The following is a 16,670-nucleotide window of genomic DNA, read 5'->3' on the forward strand; positions in this document are numbered from 1 at the left end:
CCCCAGCCCCACAGCCACTGCCCGGACTCTATCCCCCCCGCTCCCTCGTCGAGCCCCCGTCCCTGGTGCCTCCCAAATCACCGAGCGGACACACTGAGCCGGCTCGGCACCAAGCTCCCCTCAGAGCGGAGGCCCCCGGCTGGCTGGTCCAACTGCCCCGGAACCCCCCAGGTCGGGGACAGCCGCCACCAACCGCCCAGCTGCCAGAACCTTCCGCCCACCCCTGCGTGGCCAGCCGGGGCCAGGGGGCCTGGCAGCAGCACGAGCTGTCCCCACGCTCTGTCCCCACCCTCGCCTAGCTTGGTGCAGGGCCCTGCTAATGCTCTGCATCTGCCCAGCGCCTCCCATCCAACCAGGCCTCACACGCGGTGCTCTGCCATGGCCGGGAGCCTGGCTGCCTGTGTCCCTCCCGCTCCTCCCTAGTGCCAATTCATCTGGAGAGCCCCTCCTGCCCGCCTGCTGAGCTCGCTGCATCCTGGACTCCCCTCACTGCCCCGGAGGGGCTCGGCTCAGACACATGCCCTGTGAAATGCCACCGCCAGGGGCTCAGCAAATGCACTCTGCAGAATCCAGAGAAAAGCTCCATAGACTGTAACAGCCATCGGCTCCCTGTGGAGGGGAAGGACAGTCCAGTGATCCAGCCTCTAGCCTGGGCCCTGGGACGCCTGGGCCCTGGGACACCTGGTTCCAATTCCCTGCTCTCCTGTGCCTTGGGCAAGTCACTCGGTCTCCCGGTGCCTCAGTTCCCCCGGTAGCATAGAGATCACAGCCCTGCCCTGCAGCACAGGGGAACAGCCCCAGGACCTGTTCTTTTCTCTCGCTACTGGCTGTGGCTCCCTCCTAAAAAGGCATGGAGCTGCTCATGCAGTTCTGCCTTTGGCTGGGGAGCGAGCCTGGGACGTCTCGGGAGCTGGTGCAGCCAGTGACCTTACAGAGGGATTGCTCTCCTGGCAGCTACTTAAAGTAGCAGTTGGAGTTGGCAGGAAGGCAAAGATCCGTGGGCACATTTCCTTGAGGGGGAATCTGCCTCATCCAGCCATGTCCTGTCCCTTCTCTGCCTCTACTGCAGAGTCACCCTGCCACGTGTTAGAGAGACAGGGGAACGTGTCCCTGGCCAGTTTCTGCAGTGGCTCCTCCTCCTTCCGCGAAGAGTTCCCTTTCCAAAAAGGCAGCCAGTGCAGCCTAGAATTACTGCCCCCCCCCCACCGCATACCTTTGCCATGTCCTCTGAGCCGGCCCCTCCATTAGGCCTGGGCTGCCCCTCAGGCTCACCCGTGATGCCCCAGCCAGCATGAACCTACTGACCTTCCTCTTTGCACCGGAGGTTTCCAGCACAGTCTGCGAGGGTGTCCACGCCTTGCCAGCAGGCCTGCGCCTGCAGCAGTCACCCCAGCAGGAGCCAGAGGCAGCATTCGCATTAGCTACACCTCCCTCTGCCCCTGGGCCGGCATGGCATGGCTCAGCCTTAGCCCCACTGAGGGACATTTCTCCCATTCCTCCTGGGAGCTGCTCACTGGGCCCAGGTGATGCTGACAGGCCATCAGCGCTGGCAGGGCCCAACACTGAGTGTCTGCTGGGGGGCCCCCAATTAGGCACCTGTTATCTGTTGTGCAGGGAGGTGGATTTGCATTTTGGAAAGGTGACAGCAGATCCCCGTTTCCAGGGCAGCTCTTTGCTCACTTCTGGAAGGTGGGGAACTTCCTGCCTATACAATGAAGGTGAAGCTCTGACACCTCTACCCCTCCCCTTTGCACAGCATCTCCCACACCTCCCACTTAGCCCCCCACGTATTGCCTGCTGCCCATACAGCTCGCTGCCTGCTGGCCTGATGTGAGGATGGGACGCAGCAGGGAGGGGGGAGTGTTGACCTGGGAATGTGCCCTGGGGAGGGGAGACCTGAGAGCCTGTCACCTGAGCCAGGAGGGCGAGGTAACACCTCTGCCCAGGAATGTGAAGACAGGCTGCAGAAGGGACCCTGCTGCGGGGGTTTAGTTTCAGTTTGGGGCTGGGTGGAGGAACGCAGGGAACCCCAGGGCTGGGGTCTAAGCTCCCCGCTCCCCCAGAAGGACTGGACTGAGGGGTCCTGGGTGGACCCACAAGCTCTGTTTTGGACTGTGTTCCTGTTGTCCAATAAACCTTCTGTTTTACTGGCTGGCTGAGAGTCTCAGTGAATCCCAGGAAGAGGGGTGCAGGGCCTGGACTCCCCCACCCTCCGTGACACCTGGTTACTGGCCTCTACCTCCCCTTCGCCCTGTTCTCCTGCATGTGACTATTTACTCTCTGGGATCTGGAAGTACCTGAACCCAGTGGTGGATTAGCCAGCCACTGGGCCAAGAGGGCCCATGCCCAGGGGTCCTGGCCAACTGGGGGGCTGGGAAAAATGGGGGCCCCTGTGCCGTGACCCTGCTCCCCAGCAGGAGCGCTGGGAGGGGAGCAGAGGGGACTGCAGGTGGGGAGGGTCCTGCACTTGCTCTGGCCCAGGGGCCCCATAAAACCCTAATCCACCCCTGGCTTGACCACAAGGAACAGCAGCAGCCAGCATGGCTGGGTGGACTGGTCACCAGTGAATCACCATCACCCGTGCACGATGAGGACACCATCAGTGAGATCACAGTGCCACAGCGGGGTCTCCCTGCAACAATCAGAGCAGGATTAAAGCCAGGCTGTGCTGGGCCCATCTGCACCCCCCTGCGGGCTTGACCCGTCCGGCTGAGCTCATGGTTCAGCCCTGCTCACGCAGTGAGCTCACAGCACCGAAAGCCCAGCTGCGTGCCGGGGCTGAGACCCAGGGGGCACGGCTGTGAGGGAGCTCTCCGGGCTGGAGCCAGACTCCGAGCCCGTTAGCATGCTGCGCTGGAGGGGGCAGACTGATCTCTGCCATGCAAGGGAGGAGGGCAGCTGGGACAGGGCGCCCGGCCACCCCCACAGGGGCTGCCCACGGCGGAAAGTGCTAAGCCGCCCCCAGTGCTTAATTTGCGCTAGGGCTAAGCCCCGGCCCCGCAGGGCCCAGCAGCTTGGAGCCCTGGCCCCCCCGGGCTTCCTGCCTCAGTGATGAACGTGAAAAGGTTGCTTGAGCCCTGGCCCCTCTTTCATTACAAACGTAGCCCTGGCTGCCCCTCGCGGGAGCTGCCTGACCCTGACCCACAAGCCACAGCCTGCTGGGCTCCTGAGGGCACACTGACCCCTAGTGGCCTGAGAGCACAGTGCCCGTTCGCCTCCGGGACGCAGAGCTGCAGGGGACGGCGGGGTGGCCTGGTGCTCTAAGCCCCCGCAGTCTTTGAAATCCCACGCAGGGCCTGTGGGTCTGCACTTGGCTCAGCAGCGCTGGCCTGACGCAGCTGGAGCCGAGCCCCAGCGGGCCTCGCCCTGCCCAAGCTGAACCTCCTGCAGGGGTCACTGGGCTGCCCCACCGCCTGCCAGGGCATGATGGCAGGGCTGCTTGGAGCAGGGGTCCAGGACCCTGTCTGACTCCCACGTACATCTGCTGCCAGGAGCCCATGTCCCCCAGCCCCAGGCCAGCGAGCCCCGCATCCATTGCCTTACCTTACGGTGCCTAAAGTACATCCCCCGCGAGCGAGCGAGCGACAAAACATCTCCTCAGACACAAAACCTGTTTCTCCACCTCGGCTGGGGACGAAGCCCCTGCTACAGACACGAAGCCCATCTCTCGGGCGTCTCTCCAGAGCTCCTGACATCGCAGCTGGACGGACGTCACAATAGTACCGACCTGTGACCGCAGCTTTCATTGAAGCCCTCCCGTGGCAGTCTTTGGTGCCCCAGAATGTACGTACCAGACCCACACGTGTGGACTGTAATTCCCTGGCTACTGGCGCTAAGGGGTTTTGAGGTCACCGCTGAGCTCAGCCTGTGCCGCCAAAGCTTGGCCTGCAGAGCTGACAAAGGGGACCATGGGGAAACGTCCCTCTGGGGCTGAAACAAGGGGTGGCGCTTTGAACGACCTTGGGAGCTGCTGTCTCCAGGGCCTGCGGAGAAAGCGGAAAACATACAGATCAGGACTCTCAGCCCATGGCTCCTGGAGCAGGAGGCACTTGGGAGTGGGGCTTTCCTACGCCACAGGCTTAGGCTGTAGGGACAAGAGGGGCCATTCGTGCTGCTAGACTGGAATGAGACCACCTGGGGGAACAGATCCTCTGCTAGGTCACCAACCTGGGGCCGGGCCTACTGCAGCCATTTCACATGGCAGCCACGTCCCTCCATAGCCCCTTCCAGCTAGAGGGCTGCATACCTGGCTGTCCCCAGCCCCCTCTGGCCAGAACCCAGCTGAGTTTGGTGAAAACTGGGAAACCTGTGAAGTGCTTTTCACCACACTCAGTAGGGGCGATGAAAAGCACCTCCTCTGTTCCTTCCTGCCGGTCCCTCCGACAGGGGAAAGGCAGGCGGGTTTGGAATGGACGCGGGCACCGCATCTCGAAGAACACCAGTTAGGAGAAGGTGAGTAACCTTCTTCGAGTGCTTGCTTGTGTCGGTTCCAGTTAGGGGTCTCCCGACCCTACCCCGGAGGTGGGGTCGGAGTTATGGAATCGCTGCCTGGAGCAGCTGCATCGTCTCTGGCACTAGCCAGAGAACTGGGGGAGCACTTGCGAGAGCAAGCCCCTGCCATTCCCACGGCCGGCACGGGCGGCAAGAAGGAACTGGGGAGGTGCCGGGTCGGCAGGATCATATATTGAGCGCCATGAAGGCACCACTCCCGGGGGCTCCGCAGCCGACCCGATGGGTGCTGCGGAGGAAAAAGTTTCCAACGACTGTGCACATGGCACACACACCGAACTGGAATAGACACGAGCAAGCACTCGAAGAAGAACATAGGGCTTTGCTCAGCAAGTAAGTTCCCCTGCGGGGACTGTGGCATCAAGCCCAGTGCCGCAACACCCCAGATGTGGAGAGTCCCCATCTGAGCCCATGGAAGCCCTGGGACCCCACTAAGTAACTGATCTAACCAGGCCTGACAAACGTGGGCGGTTTGCAGCCGTGTATCAGCACCTGGCGCTGCAGCAAGTTCTCATTTCTCTGGGCAGGCGGGCAGGCCCCAGCCGCATCTCCAGCACTGTGAGAACAGGGATACACAGTAGGGCTCCTGGACTGGGGCCCCCTGAAGCTAGAGGGCACTGCCAAGGAGCACCTTTATGGACTTACACCGATTGCAGCTTGCACCGGGGCAGGGGAAGATGGGGTGACAGGAGCATGTTTCCTGACTTGCCCAGTTCCTGGAGACAGGTAGTTCTCTAGGTAGTTCACGCCAGACTTGGAAGGGCAAGGGGAGGTGCTTGTGGGAGGAGCGCAGGGGCGAGGAGTTGAGGTTGGCATCACTAGTAGGGGAAGGGGGGGCCAGTGATGAGCACCAGTGACTTTGCTCCCCTGCATCACACGTTCTTTCACCTGGGGGCATCACAGCAGCAATCCAGGCCCCCAGGACACCTCGGCTGGGTTACAAGCTGCCCTTCAGTGGGAGCCTGTAAACCACGGGAAGCAGGCGTAGTAGCACGAGGGCTGGAAAGCCTTGGCCCCGTGAGCCACTGACGTGGCCAAGCGTGTCAGGGTTTCACCAGAGCAGATCGGTCCCTAGATTCTACTGGGCAGGTTTAACTGAGGGAACACCAGGGCCCGTGCCCATCACAGCCCCCGAAAGCCGCAGGGCTGGAGCCGCTGACGGCCCAGGTAACTGGAGTGGGCAGGGGCCCTTGGCAGAGCCCCAGGACCCTCGGGGGTGGCTGAAGACACGGTCGCGGCAGCCCTGCGGGTTCACTGACTGAGTTGGAGGTGGAATGGCTGGCTCCTGCTGCGGTCACAGCCCTCACTTTGAGCATGGTGCCTCCCTTGTTTAACTTTGCAACGTTGCATCCTGTCTGTGGGGCCCCACACGGGGGGCAGGCCAGTGTCACCGCAGGGCTAAAACCACCCCTTTCCCAGGCCCCGTCCTTCCAAAGGCAAAGCCATTTCCCCCACGGAAGGGCAATAGAAGAAACGACCCCAAACTGAATTACCAAGTTGCCCGCCTCTTTCCTGAGCTGCGGGTAGAAGCAGGCTGGCTGCTGCAGAGCAAAGACAGGCGGGGGGCGGCCCTGGGGAACATACCACACTCAGATGCCTGTGGGGCCAGACTGCAGTGGCCGTGTGCAGCGCGCACAGTCTGGGTGTCTCAGGCCAAGAGCAGGAACCCCAAGACCAGGTGAGAGTACAGGGCAAGAGAGGAATGGACACAGCTAGCTCGGCCGTGCAGGGGCCAGTCCTCCAGGTCTGGGAGAGGAGCAGGCCACCCCATTACAGTGGGACCCGCACAGCACACTGCAGGGCCTCTACCCAGCCAGTGTTCTGCAGTGCCAGACCGTTTGATTTGGCTCTGACTTATTCCCTAGGCCAGAATGGAGGGGTGTCAGGCTCCCCATGCAGGGTGACTCATGACAGTGTGCCCAGAGCGCTCACTGGGTCCTGTGGGGCCAGAGGGCGTGAGCTCAGCGAGGGAGAGAGATCCCCCAACAGGGCTGCAGATGGGCCCCTGACCCGCAGCTCTTTGGGTTTCGTTGAATACCGCTGCCCCTGCTGAGCTCCAAGCGCAGGGATATGCTCTCCCACAGGAGCAGAGGCTGTGGTGAGCACCCCTCCCCAGCAGCTGAGAATGGAGAGAACAAGCGAGAGAGGAGCCGGAGGCTGAGCGGAGGTTTGACATTTATTTGCTGCAGGTCCTCAGCGCTAGTTTACAAGGCCGTGGCAAAAAACCAAGGAGTTAGAATCAGACTAAAAAACCCTGAAACGCTGCCCGCCCTGCCGGAGAGGCCTCTGCACAGAACTTGAACAATTACAAAATAACCTTAAAGGAGAAAACTATACAGAATATTTACACCTCTGATAAATAGACTAATACTGCTGTGGGTGCCTCTCTCCAGACCCAGTGCATCAGGGCCAGGGGGCCGTGCAGGCTGGGGCACCAGGCTGCTGGAGCCTGGGCAGCTTCCAGAGGAATCCTGTTCCCCAGACTGACCTCTCCTTCAGCCCCTGAGAGCAGCTGCCTTTCAGGCAGGTTCCAGCCCTTCCCAGGACACTCGTCCCCCTTCCCATGCTTCCCAGCCCTGCTGCTTCAGTGTGCCTGGGATGCTGCTGAACCTGCTCGCAGCCCACGAGGCCCAGTGGTGCCAGCTACAGGAACAGGCTGACCCCGGGGAAGGCCAGGGCCGCAGGCTTCCTGCTGTCGGCTCGGCACTGCTGCGTGGCACTGCGCATCTGTGGAAGCTATGGCTACATGAGGGCGCAATGATGGTTTTCGGACCCTTGGCCTCCCCTTCCCAGAACCTCTGGGCCCGTCTGCTCCCATCTCTAACGAGCCCAGCTGCCCCTGTGTGTTCCAGAACTCACTGGGCTCGTCAAAGGAGCCCAGGACAGACCAGTGCCCTCTAGAACGAGGGTAGGTGGGTGGGCAAGGCACATGGGCTCCCCTTGGCTCACGTCAGGCTCACCGGCCGGCTCCCGTGGCTCCCGCCCTCCCCACTTAGCGATTCCACCCCCCTCCCAAACGAAACGCCTGCGACTGAGCGGCCCAGCCCCGACTGAGCAGTAACAGACAGAACACACCCCAAGTGCTTTAAAACGAGTGCCCAGCCCTGGGGGCCATGCCAAGTGGCTGTAGCTCTCCCCCCAGGGGAATTAGCAGAGGCAGGTGTACGGTACGCGTAGGCAGACAGCAGTCAAGCAGGAGGCAGCCCCAGGCTTGGGCAGGGCCCCCAGCCCCTCGCTGGCACGTTCGCCAGAGCTCCCATCCCATCCGCCCTGCCCCGCCCCACGCAGGCTGCCTGGGCCCCCATACACATCCACACCCCAGAGAGCATGCGCCATGTTTCCTGCCAGCCCTGGCGGCCGGCCTCAGGGACCTCCAGCTGGGTAGAAACGGCATTGCTGACAAATCCTCCTTGAGCTCCTTGCAGGTGAAGTGTCTCACTTGTAGGCGGCTCTGGCCCTCTCCCCCAGGCCGTCGGGACATGGGCTGAACATGGCTCCCTGGGAAGGGAGCCCAGAAGGGAGCTCCCAGCGCCAAGCCCCTGCTCATCTCACGTAGCTGCAGACTCATCACTGTGGCCCTAGGACTCCCAGCCCCACCCCCAAACACCTGCCCACCCCCCAATGGTAAAGAAATTGCAAAAGCTGAAGCTAGTCCCTGGGAATTCAGGCTGTGCTGGGCTGGGCTGCGGGAGAGGCCCTTGCCTGGCAGCCTGCTCTCTCCATCTCCAGGGGAGGGGAGCCTCTTGCTGCCCGAGACCGCCGACCTCACTCGGCTGGCCCAGGCTGCTAATGTCTCTTCATGGAGGACACTTTCTTCTTCCTTGCTGCCAGCATCTCATAGAAGGGGTCCCTGCTGATCGCTGCCCTGGGCAGGGAGAAAGGACGTGTGAAAGGGATACCCAAGAGACCAGGGAAATCCCAGGTCAATCCTGTCCCCAGCTCGACGTAGGAGCTGCTACCCCAGTGGGGAAGGGTGGCCTGGCAGCAAAGGAACTGACCAGAACTCAGGAGATCTAGGCTCTCCCACAGACTCTGGGTAACCTTGGGCAGGTCTTGGGAGAATGTACGCCGGTCACCCTGGTCCCACGGCCCGGCCAGTGCAGCACCCTCCCTCTGCAGGGGCAGCCCAGAGAACCTGGCCCAGTGCACAGGCCGTATCCCCCCGCCACAGGGGGCTAGGCAACAACACTCACTTGATGCACTTGATCCACTCTTCCTTCTCCTCGGGGGTGGGGGCCGAGATGCGATACACCGTGTGGTTCCCCTCCACCACCCGGCCGTCTGCCTCCGTCTTACAGGCCTTGATCACTTGGTCTTTGTTGTCTGGGATGTAAAGCTCAAAGCAGTTCTGAGAAGGAAGGAGACATTTTAGCAGCGGCCTCCAGTCCGGCACATGGGACCTGCCCCTGCAGCTCAGGGGTCCTGGGGCCATGCCTGGGGAGGGGTAGGGTAGAGGGAAGACCCTGGGAGTCACACATGCCCTCCCGTCCAGTTACAGCCTGGGAATGTCCCCACTTTGGGTGAAATACTAAGTGTGCAACAAGAAATGCCTCTGTAGCAATCACGATGCTGCAGCTGCCCGGTCCAGTCGCCTGCTACAGAGCCGAGGGCTGGAGATGGGCGGGGGGAGGAGGAGGGCAGCCCATCCTCTGCTAGGGAAGGATTGGACATCTGGGGCCAAAGAAGCGAGCAGGTCTGAATGAGTGACACCAGTGCTGCCCTGCAGCCAGCTGCCCCCACTAAAGGAGCAACAGCCCCCACCCCATGTGCCTGGTCATGAGGGGAGAATGCTGCAGCCCCAGGCTCTCTCCTTGCCCTGCGGGGCCGGGGCAACATTCACACTACATCCCCCAAACACACAGACCCCAGGGGCCTCTGCTGGAAAAATGCACAAAGCCAGGTAAGGAGAAACTTCCCAGCTGGAGATTCCCCCTCCTATCATGAGCAGGGGCCATGCAGAGACTCACAGGCTTTTTGGAGTCCTCCACCTCGCGGATGCTCAGGTTCTCCAAGGGGATGATGCCACGAGGCTCCTTATCCTGCAGGAGGCCAAGCAAAGAGGGAAAATGTTAGCCACAGAGCTGCGGGGACCCACCGACATCCAGATCTGCTCCTCCAAGGGCGTGGCTCCAGCCCTGGCCAGCCACTGGCTGCCCCCCAGGAGCAGGGCTGTGAGGGGAGGAAGTTGGTCGCCCCACAGCCTTAGCCAGCCTTCTGAAAATTCCCCCGCCCTGTGCACCAGCTGAGCTCCATGAACCTGGCCGGGGGGCGGAGAGACACACTCACCGTCGTGTACTCGAAATAGTAAAGGCAGTTGTCGGTCAGAATGAACCAGCGTCTCTTCCATGTCTTCACCCTGCCACCTGCCAAGTAAAGAGAGGGGCGGTTGACACAACACCCGCCCCCAAGCCTGGGCCCCAGAGCATGTCTGCCCCGGGGTGGGGGTCCGGCTCCCGGGCACGTCCAGGCTATGGCAGGGCGAGAGCCCCCGGACGAGGACAGAACAAACAAGCGTCTCGCAGAGCACGGAGCCAGGGCACAAGCAGCGTGAGCCAGCCCCGATCAGTGACAGCTCGGGGCTGGTGCAGCAGCAACAGGCAGAGCGAAGCCACGGTGGCCGGGATGCGAGCGGCAGTGAGAAGCAGATTGAGGAGCCGGAGCTGGAGCAAGGGCTGATCTGACAGCCAGATGGCTCGGAGACGCGCCTCGTTCTGTACAGCGCTGTCAGAGAGCAGCCCAGGCTGGCCTGGACATAATGCTCTCGTTTCCCGTTTCTGGGTTTTTCAGCCAGTCGGAATCCGGCAGCCTAGGGTTTCTGGATTTTGGGTTTGTGCATATTTCACTCCAGAAGTTTCGAAATACGAAACTCACCCTGAAACGAAAAGTGCGGCTCCACACAGCTCCATCCCTGAACCCGGGGTCAGCAGACAGGCCAGGAGAGCCAGGTCCAGGGGAACCCCCACTCCTGAGTCACGTTGTCCACCCCATCTCATCCCCTCCAGGGACCCAGCCCTGGTCAGTCAGGGCAGGAATGACCGATTATGGGCCAGGTGGAAGGTGCCGACAGTCCTGGAGAGCAAACGCCCTGGCAGCAACAGGGCAAGCTGTCTCTGCCAGTGTGTCCTGGAGTGGGATGAGATGGGAGCTCATCCCCCAAGTCCAGGCCAGAGATAGATGAGGGGATCATGGGGGGCCAGCCGGGGGTAGTTTGTGACAGACAGGTGCCCTGCTAGGAACTGCACACCATCCCCTCTGCCTACCAAGAGCTTGCACTCCCTACTGACAGGGGGCTGGCTTGGACCCAGCACCTCAGAGGGGAAGGCCCTGGCTGCATCTCATTCCCAGCCCCCAGATGCAGGCTAGACCGTGACAGGGGGCTGGCTTGGACCCAGCACCCCAGAGGGGAAGGCCCTGGCTGCATCTCATTCCCAGCCCCCAGATGCAGGCTAGACCGTGACAGGGGGCTGGCTTGGACCCAGCACCCCAGAGGGGAAGACCCTGGCTGCATCTCATTCCCAGCCCTGAATACAGGCTAGAGCCAGCACCCCCGAGGGGAAAGGCCCTGGATCACACACCCCTGAAGCCAGCCAGTCTCGTGGAGAGGCTCGACGCTGCTGCTGAGGGCTGTTTAGATGGAGAGCAAAGTCACTGTTGGGCCCAGCCAGCCTGGGCTTCTGGTCAGGGAAATCCAGGGCTTTAAGGGGAACTGAGAAGATTTCACCTGCCAGGGCTGAGCCAGGGCCTCCGACATCACTGGCTTGGTGAGGAGACGAGGGTAGAGGCAAGGCGTAGGACGGCTGCCTCTGTCTAGGAGCCAGTGGGTGAGGAATGGGTCCACAACTGCCATGTCTGCACAGAGATGCAGAGCACCTGGGGCCCCAAACACCCCTGCAAGCCTGAAGCTGCTGGGGCTCTTGGGGATGGAGGCCTGGCCCAGCCTCTCATGTCGGGATCCCCGTGCTCGGACAGCCTGCATGGCCAGGACTCCTGGGCTGACCGTGGGTGTTGGGTCCCCCTTGGTTGGCACTGGGCAGCGATGGCAAAGCTGCCTGGCTCTCCACCAGCCCAGGGAAGCAGGCACTGATTCTGGGAGGAGTGGAGGAGGAAACTCTGCTCACAGACCGTGGAGTGACCCTTCCAGCCACCCACAGGAGCAGACGCTGCCCAGCCCTGGGCACAGCCCCGCACAGAGACCCTGGACTCACAGCAGAGACAACACAAGCAGACAGTTCCAGTCAGCACCTGGGACAGCCCCCAGGGAACTCATGGGCTCCCCTCCCACACGCACCAGGGGTCCTGAGCCAGGCTGGCAGCAGGACGCAGCAGGCTGAGGGTTGCTCCCATGGCTCCCTGCGAGCTGCACCCTGGGGGGTCCAGGAAAAGGGGGATTCAGTTTCCCAGCTGCAACTAGAGCCCTGGAAACGGCCTCCCTTTGCCACTTGCAGTGGGGGGCACTGCACTGGCTCTGAGGGCAAGAGCACACAGCGAGAGGGCCGCCCCAAAGCCAGGCCACCTGGCCCTTGAGGGCTCGGGACTGCCAGTGCAAGAGGTATGGATGCAGGGCTGCAGCAGCTCCCCCCTCGCATGCTGCGAGATGCGCTGAGCCACCCCGAATATCTCCCGACACTTCACTCAACTGGGAGCTGGCTGTGAGTGCCAAGAAGCTGGGGCTCCACCAGGGGTGCTGTGGAGTAAGGAGTCACCCTGTGCACAACTCCCTCCCCAGGACCATGGCCCAGAGCTGGGGCTGGGCTCAGGCCTGCAGACTCGGGAGGAGCTGGCTGGGTTTGAGTTATTGAGGGCTGGCCAAGCAGGGAGAGGGGCTCCCAGAGGTCAGACAGGGCCCGAAGCGGAAGAGTCCCTGGCCTCAGCCCAGGATGCAGAGCGTGAGGGCAGGTCCCGCCGGAAGCGAGTTCCCCGGGGACTGCGGTCCGTCAGCAGCAGCAGCGAGCCATCACCAGCAATTCAAACCAAAAGAAAAACGAAAGGAAGGAAGCCCCAGCAGCCAGAGCAGAGCGAGGGAGGGGGTTGCGGGAGGGAGTGGGGTACGTACCTCCTGGAGTTTGGGGCAAGGGAAGGAAGAGCCAAAATCATGGAAACATACAAATGAGGGAGAAAAGAAAATTAAAACAAAGAAATTAAACCCGCCCTCGCCCTGGGGCAGCCAGCACTGCACGCTCGCGTCGGCCGGGGGATGGGGGGGGGGCCTGCCGCAGCCAACAGCTGCCACGGCCGGCGGGTGCCTGATTCACGGGCTCGGGACTCGCTCCCCGGGACACAGAGCCGGGAGCTCTGCTGGTTCACAGCCCTGCGCGGGCAGCACCCCACCTGCAAACAGCCAGCCTTTGGGACTGCTGGGTCTGGACAGGGACTCGCGTGGGGCCGGTTTGCCCAGGGAGTCGCTCGGCAGGCAGAGCCACCCAGCAGCCGGAGGCCAGTGGGTTTCGAGCTCAGACAGACGGGGGTAGACGGCCTGAGGTCAGCGTCAGAGACATGCTACCAGCTGTATAGACAGCAGCAGAGAGCCCACGGGGGGACATGGCCCTTCCCCCACCCGAGCCAGGCCCCACATCCCATCGCGACAGGCTGGGCCACCATCTAAGGCCAGGAGTGTCTGGGGAACGAAGGGTCCCCTGAACCCTGGAGAATGGGAAGGGATCCCTGCCAATGCCCCAGCCCAGGCTGGGGCCCCCTGCTCTAGGCATGTCCTGCATGTGAGTGGCAGGCCCTCTCCTGCTACTGACGGGCTGGCAACAAGGCAGAGAGAGGTTAGAGGGTAGAGTCCAAACCACAGCAAGAGCCCCAGGGAAAAGCCTCCAGATGGAGTCAGCTCCTGCCAGGACCTGTCGGGTCTCTGCAGCCCCAGCTCTTGACCGGGGCACAGACAAGAAAACTCCAACATAGCTACTGAACCAAAGAAACCCATGAGCCAGGGGGCGGGCCACGCAGCTGGGGAGGGGCTGTTGGTGCTGTGGGGAGCTGCAGCCGGGGCGCGGGGATGCCATGCATGTTGCCTGCATGTGGAGCCAGGATGTGCAAGGTGATGATGCTCTGGGGAGGGTGTGCCAGGAACCCAGGCTGTGGCACGGAGGAGATGCACGCAGCTTGGGGCAGCTCGCAGATCGCCTTCTGAGTGAGTGTGGCGAGAGGCACTCCAGCAGGATGTAGCCAAGACGCTGGGCGCCAGTCACCATCCCCCAACCAGCCCCTCCCCACCAGTACTGCAACCCCCCAGACCTCCTCAGCCCTCCCCCCCCAGGACCTTCCCCCCCGGCATTACAGTCCCCAGAATTTCCCCTCCCTCCCAGGACTGCAGCTCCCAGGACCTCCCCAACCCTCCCGGAGCACTGAAGCCACCAGGACCATCCCCCATCCCTCCCACCCTGCCAGCACCATGGTCCCTGGGACACCCCCCACAGCACTGCAGCCCCCAGGACTTTCCCTTCCCCTCCCTCCCAGCACTACAGACCACGGGACCTCCCCTGCCTGCCAGCACTGCATCCCCCAGGACCGCCCCATCCCTTCCCACACAGTCACCAGAAAGCGAGGCTGGATTCCCAGGGAGACCTGGCCAGCCTTGGTGACAGCCAGCAGGGTCGCCGAGTGCCACTGAGGGCCAGGCGGGGCCGACGGGGGTTCCAGTACCGGTGAAAGTGCCTTGGGGAGGCTGCACAGCTGTGGCCACGACATGCAGCTTTCCCTGCAGGCTGAGCCATGTGCCATGGAGCTCGCCGCCCGTCGCTAGCACCCCGAGCAGGGGGCAGAGAGGGTGCAGGCACATTGCTGTGGCCACGCTCGGCTCCTGGGGGCGAAGCGCTCACCGAGTTTCAGCAGCCAGCCTTCGCGGTCGGGGTTGAAGAAGGTGTGGGTGAGGTCGTTGCCGTCATCCTCGGGGATTTTGAAGGGCTCGTTCTTTATGCTCTCGTAGAGATTCTGGCACAGAGAGAAGCACACGAGGGTCAAATCCAGGGTGCAGCTCCCCGGGGCCGAGGGAGCAGAGCCTAGGGCCAGCGAACCCCAGGCCAGGCAGCACAGTGAGCCCCAACCCTAGGTGCCAACGAAGGCAGTACCCCCTGCCTGCCCACGCCCTCACCCTGAGCAGCTCCTCCGGCAGGTCGCCCCCGTCGTTGATGCCCCGGTTCATGGCGATGAAGCGCTCCACCGCGGGCTTGTCCTTGACGTTGGGGTTGTGCAGGCTGGTGTTCAGCATGATGATGGCGAAGGAGAGGACGTAGCAGGTGTCTGCAGGGCACAGAGAGGCGGGTCAGCTGGGCTCCGGGCAGGCCAGGCACATGGCGAAGGGCAGAGAGGCCAGGCTGGGAGCACCCTGGACAGAGCAGTCCCCAGGCTCATTCCCGGCAAACACGGCCACACTGGGCCTGTAGCCCAAACCCAGCCTCCACTCCTTCCGTGGGCCGCCGGGGAAGCACAGACCCCATGCCCCAGCAGCAGGAGGGGTTCAAAGCCAGGGATCAGGCAGGCCTCTCCTGCTCTCTCCAGGGGCCTCTGGGTTTGGAGTCGGCCTGGCAAGGAGGGGCTCCGGGGCAGGCCGAGGCCCGGTCGTCGGCGTGCTCCTGCCCCGCGGGGAGGGCTGTTACCTGTGGACTGAAAGACGCCTGGATTGCACTGGCAGTACCGCTGGGCAAACGCCTCCATCATCCGATCGATCTTCTGCGCCTCGCCCGGCAGGCGGAAGCTCCACAGGAACTGCCTGCGGGACCGGGTGGATATCAGCTGCGTGGGGGGCCGTGTCCCCCGGGACGGGCCTCGGAGACCTTCCTCCCTCATCTCGGGCTGACACCCCACAAGGGCAGGGGACAGTCCCTCACCACCTAACCTGCTCAGGCCCACCCTCAACAGCGTCAAGCGGCTGCCCCCGCCAGAGCACCCCGGGCACCGGCCCAGGCAGCTCACCCCACCAGGGCTCGCCCCTGCCCCCGGGGATGGGGAGACAGGTGCCCGAGGTGACGGCTCAGTCCCCCCCACACACTCACCGCAGCGCTTGCACCAGGTTGAGGTCAGTGAATTCGTGCAGCTCCACGAAGGCGTGCAGGACCTGGATGTTAAACTCGTCTCTGCCGGGACAAAGGCAGAGCCCAGGGGCCCGAGTCACGGCTGCACCACACTCCCAGGTCATATACTGCCCCAGCCAGCCCTCCCCAGGGTCGTGGGCTGCAGTAGTACCCTCACCCCTCGGGGGCAGCCCTAGACACAGAGGGAGCAAGGAGGGGAACAGGTACAGCCCAACCCCAGGCCTAGTTTACACATTCGGGCCTCCCATAAGCACCAGTCTTGAGGGCTGCCCGGCCCTGCCGGCCCGGGCGCCCAGCACCAAGCCATGGGGCAGGTTCTGGGCACTGGCCCCAGCTACTCATTTCAGGGACCTGGCAGCTGCACTGTCTCCTCCGCCCCCCTGACCATGCCTGGTGCAGGCTGGGTCTGGAGCGGGGCCCTGCTACCTGTGCGGCCAATAGCTAGCGGCGTCTCTGCCTTCACCCCTGCATGCTGCATGCCCTCTGCTCCAGCAGCCACCAACCCACGCCCCTCCCATGGCTGCCATGGCCACAGGACCCGGGGGCAGATGGGAACTGCCAGCCCCATGTCCTGGCTCTGGCAGCAGCCAATCCCTGGCGCCTTAGTCCAGGCCAGCGGTCCCGTCCCATAAGGCACTGAGGGGAGATTCCTCCCTGCCCCTTGCAGCGATCAGCTGGTGCCCTGGGCACAGATTCCACCACCATGCCCAGCAGCTGGTACCTCTCGCCCAGGTAGTCGCCAATGGCCGTCTTGTTTAGCCCCTCCCCCTTGTAGAGGAACTGGGCGATGTCCTCACAGGTGTTCTTCAGCAGGTCGTTCTCAATCAGGAACTGGATCCCCTGGGAAGGCGGGAGAAGAGGGCCTGTGACTCCAGCCCTCAGCACTGACGGCCATTGCCCTGAGGGGCACAGCTGAATCCATGCCAGGAGGAGCAGGAGGCTCCTCCGCATCCCCATCACCAGCCCAGCACAGGGAGCCCTTGCTGCGAGCAACCAGCAGGAGCCCTCTGGGCGCAGGAGGCTGCCCCCTGCCAAGGGTCCCATCCCCCAGGAACCCACCCTGCCAAGGGAGCCTAGAAATCCAGCAGTGCTCCAGACCGATGAGGTGGGGGCCCTAGGTAAGAGCGA

General features: G+C 62.9%; 2 protein-coding genes across 4 annotated transcripts in view; both read right to left on the reverse strand.

Moving 5' to 3' along the window:
- The window catches only part of DNAH17 (dynein axonemal heavy chain 17), a 103,648-nt gene extending 102,720 nt beyond the window's left edge, over positions 1-928 (reverse strand). The window contains exon 1 of the mRNA XM_073310983.1: positions 805-928. The gene's annotated coding sequence lies outside the window, so the exon portion shown is untranslated. The remainder of the gene's footprint in view (positions 1-804) is intronic.
- Positions 929-6,672: 5,744 nt separating this feature from the next.
- The window catches only part of CYTH1 (cytohesin 1), a 42,926-nt gene continuing 32,928 nt past the window's right edge, over positions 6,673-16,670 (reverse strand). For 2 of the 3 annotated variants that reach the window (XM_073311827.1, XM_073311826.1), the window contains exons 5-13: positions 16,264-16,382; positions 15,504-15,584; positions 15,108-15,220; positions 14,603-14,751; positions 14,331-14,442; positions 9,796-9,872; positions 9,477-9,548; positions 8,703-8,857; positions 6,673-8,374 (exon numbers count right to left, since the gene is read on the reverse strand). In XM_073311827.1, coding sequence (XP_073167928.1) covers positions 8,296-8,374; positions 8,703-8,857; positions 9,477-9,548; positions 9,796-9,872; positions 14,331-14,442; positions 14,603-14,751; positions 15,108-15,220; positions 15,504-15,584; positions 16,264-16,382 — 957 coding nt within the window. In that variant the 3' untranslated portion in view covers positions 6,673-8,295. The remainder of the gene's footprint in view (positions 8,375-8,702; positions 8,858-9,476; positions 9,549-9,795; positions 9,873-14,330; positions 14,443-14,602; positions 14,752-15,107; positions 15,221-15,503; positions 15,585-16,263; positions 16,383-16,670) is intronic. The other variant, XM_073311828.1, reaches the window with a different exon arrangement.

The sequence above is a fragment of the Lepidochelys kempii genome, chromosome 14 (assembly GCF_965140265.1).
Source record: "Lepidochelys kempii isolate rLepKem1 chromosome 14, rLepKem1.hap2, whole genome shotgun sequence".
Classification (NCBI taxonomy): domain Eukaryota; kingdom Metazoa; phylum Chordata; order Testudines; family Cheloniidae; genus Lepidochelys; species Lepidochelys kempii.